The sequence below is a fragment of the Montipora foliosa genome, chromosome 3 (genome assembly GCF_036669935.1).
Source record: "Montipora foliosa isolate CH-2021 chromosome 3, ASM3666993v2, whole genome shotgun sequence".
Lineage (NCBI taxonomy): Eukaryota > Metazoa > Cnidaria > Anthozoa > Scleractinia > Acroporidae > Montipora > Montipora foliosa.
The window spans coordinates 43,832,763-43,835,262 of record NC_090871.1 but is presented as its reverse complement, the minus strand read 5'-3'; the positions used below and the strand labels follow the sequence as shown (position 1 = coordinate 43,835,262).

The 2,500-nt window shown below is 36.9% G+C and overlaps 1 protein-coding gene across 1 annotated transcript in view; it reads right to left on the bottom strand.

Moving 5' to 3' along the window:
* Positions 1 to 2,363: 2,363 nt before the first annotated feature.
* Positions 2,364 to 2,500, bottom strand: part of LOC137994872 (uncharacterized) — a 1,437-nt gene continuing 1,300 nt past the window's right edge. The window contains exon 2 of the mRNA XM_068840461.1: positions 2,364 to 2,500. This exon is cut by the window's right edge and continues 276 nt beyond it. Coding sequence (XP_068696562.1) covers positions 2,364 to 2,500 — 137 coding nt within the window.

Below are 2,500 nucleotides of genomic sequence, written 5' to 3'. Positions count from 1 at the left end.
TTTACATAACCTTCCCAACCACTTTTGTCTATGATCGTCTGAAAATTCTGGGCGTGGTCTTAAATTGGAAAGACGACTATTTTCTTAGCGTTTACAGTGCCTTTGAAAAACAAACACAATTAGTGCTTGCTTTAACATTTAACTGCTTTTTGCCATGTTATCGTGAATTTTAGGCGTTCATCTGGTTAAAAATAAGGCAGGTTTTCAACTTTGATACAACTGTTAGGACGCCATGTTGCATTAGTGTCTCAATGGTATTAAATTGTAGAGCAAATAACATGATGAAAATTCCTTCGTAAATGAAAAGAAAGGGGAGGAGACTAAATGATAGTTAATTAAAGCCAAAAAGCTGGTCTTGAAAGGTCAAACGAGTTCACGGACTAAACTCTTACAATGGCGGACGTCAGTGTTGAGAGCAGCGCCTTTTAAAAACGTCACGTGCATTTCAAACAGAGTCACATTAAATAGGGACCTTAAGATTTGAGGACGTCATCTGTCTAGGATGCCACCGGAAGTTCGTTTTCGCCTGATAATGTCACTGCGCATGTCTGTGTGTGAATGGGATGGCGTTTCACATTTAGTGAGTACGCCATTTTTTTTATTTCGCGTCGTACGTAAAACGTGAGTATTTTTTCGTTTTTGGAGCTCAAATTATTCATTTCTTTCGCCGTTTTCGCTGTGCTTTTGGATGTTCTATTGTTAACAGTGCTTGTTATTTCATAGATAGACGATGGATTCCAGTTCCGAGTAAGTGGACTCCACATACTTTCCCTATTAACGGGATGGAAAAATTTATCATGTTGAGCATCAATTTATCATGTCATGTGATAGATCGACTGATGTAAGAAGAGTGTAGTTTTTATCAGTAGTCAAACTCTCACAGCGAGCCTAAATGTTTTCGAGCGCTGCGATTTTTCCTTTGAAGTCTCGATATATATGTTTTGATTAAATTCATGACTTTGTAATTTACTGGTTGCTCTTACACCGTTTCCGCGGCTTGAGAATAGATATATCGGAGATGTTTGTTTTCTGGATAAGTACTGTGATATATTTATTTCTCTCGTAATTAAGGCTGCCATGCAAGTTTCATTCCACTACAATGCAAAGAATACTGGCCACTATTTATAAAGCCTCCATGACATTAATTTTTTCTCTCTATCAAAGACCAGTTAAGTTCAGGATTTTACATATATGGCTTTCTTTGGGACAATTTGAACAAAATTATACCTACTTTTGAAACTTGTTACAATTGAAATGGTGTTTGACTTGTCATGAAGTGGTAGTTGAATTTTAATTTGCTTGGGTTATATTACAGCAAATCAAACATAAAAATCTCAGCAACTAATGCTGTTCAATTCAGTTGCATTAACTCTGAAGATATATAGCTTGAAATGTAGGCTATTGTAGTAAAATTTGCTTTTCTTTTTTAAGAGAGTGCCAGGTTTTCCAGGGGTCCAGATGTGGACAAAAGAGCATGACATTCTGCTGTGCAGGGAAGTTCTCTCAGTGAATCCATTTTCTGCAAAAAGAAATTCGAATGAACGAGGAAAACCGTGGGAGGAAATTAGCACCAACCTGAATAGCACAAGTGGTGTGCGTTTTTTTGTAACAAAAAGATCAGTTCGGGATCACCTCAACATATTAATTAAGAGGTACAGGAAGAAGATGAATGCTGAAGAAAGGTCAGCTGGAGTGTCATCTGAACCTACAGAATTGGACCAAGCACTGGCTGATATTATTGAAATGGAGGAAGTCGCTTCCACCTCCCAGGAGATTGATGAAGCAGTGATTAAAGAGAAAGAGGACACTGATAAACAAAAAGTTAGAAAAGTTAGGAGAAACCCAGAAGAGAGCAGTCGAGGAAGGAGAACAGGAAAACCATATGAAGAAAAAGAGAAAGAGTGGCAATGAAACAATCTCATTTCTACGCGAGAAAGCTGAAAGCGAGAAGGCATTGAGAGAAGAAGAGTTAGCAATACGACGAAAGCAGCAAGAATTGAAGGAGAAGAAGCTGGCTTCTTATCTTGATCAACAGAAATCTATGATGGAGCTAATAAACCACCAGCAGCAGCAACAATCTCAGATCCTCATGGCTGCTGTTGACAAACTTATGAACCAAAAAAGTTAGATCCCTGCACTCAGGAGTATTTTCCATTGTTTACCACATCATACCATAATCTTATTTGTTACAGCTTTTTTTTATGTATTAATTCATTGTATTGTTAAGAAAAACTCCTTTTAATGGAGGTTTATCAAACTTAAACAACCATTTCGTTCTTTATTCAATTTTGTTGTGCCATAAGTTTACATACTGAAGTTGTGTTGATTAAATAAAGTTTTGTCATATTATATCAATAATTAAATCAAGCAAAGTATTCTTGCAACATGGGTGGATCCAAATCAAAATACTGGGAAGTGGTATTACCATAAAGGCATGTAAGGGCATTCCTTAAAAGGGCACAAACAATGTACATTTTACCTATTTGGCTGAGCCCTATTT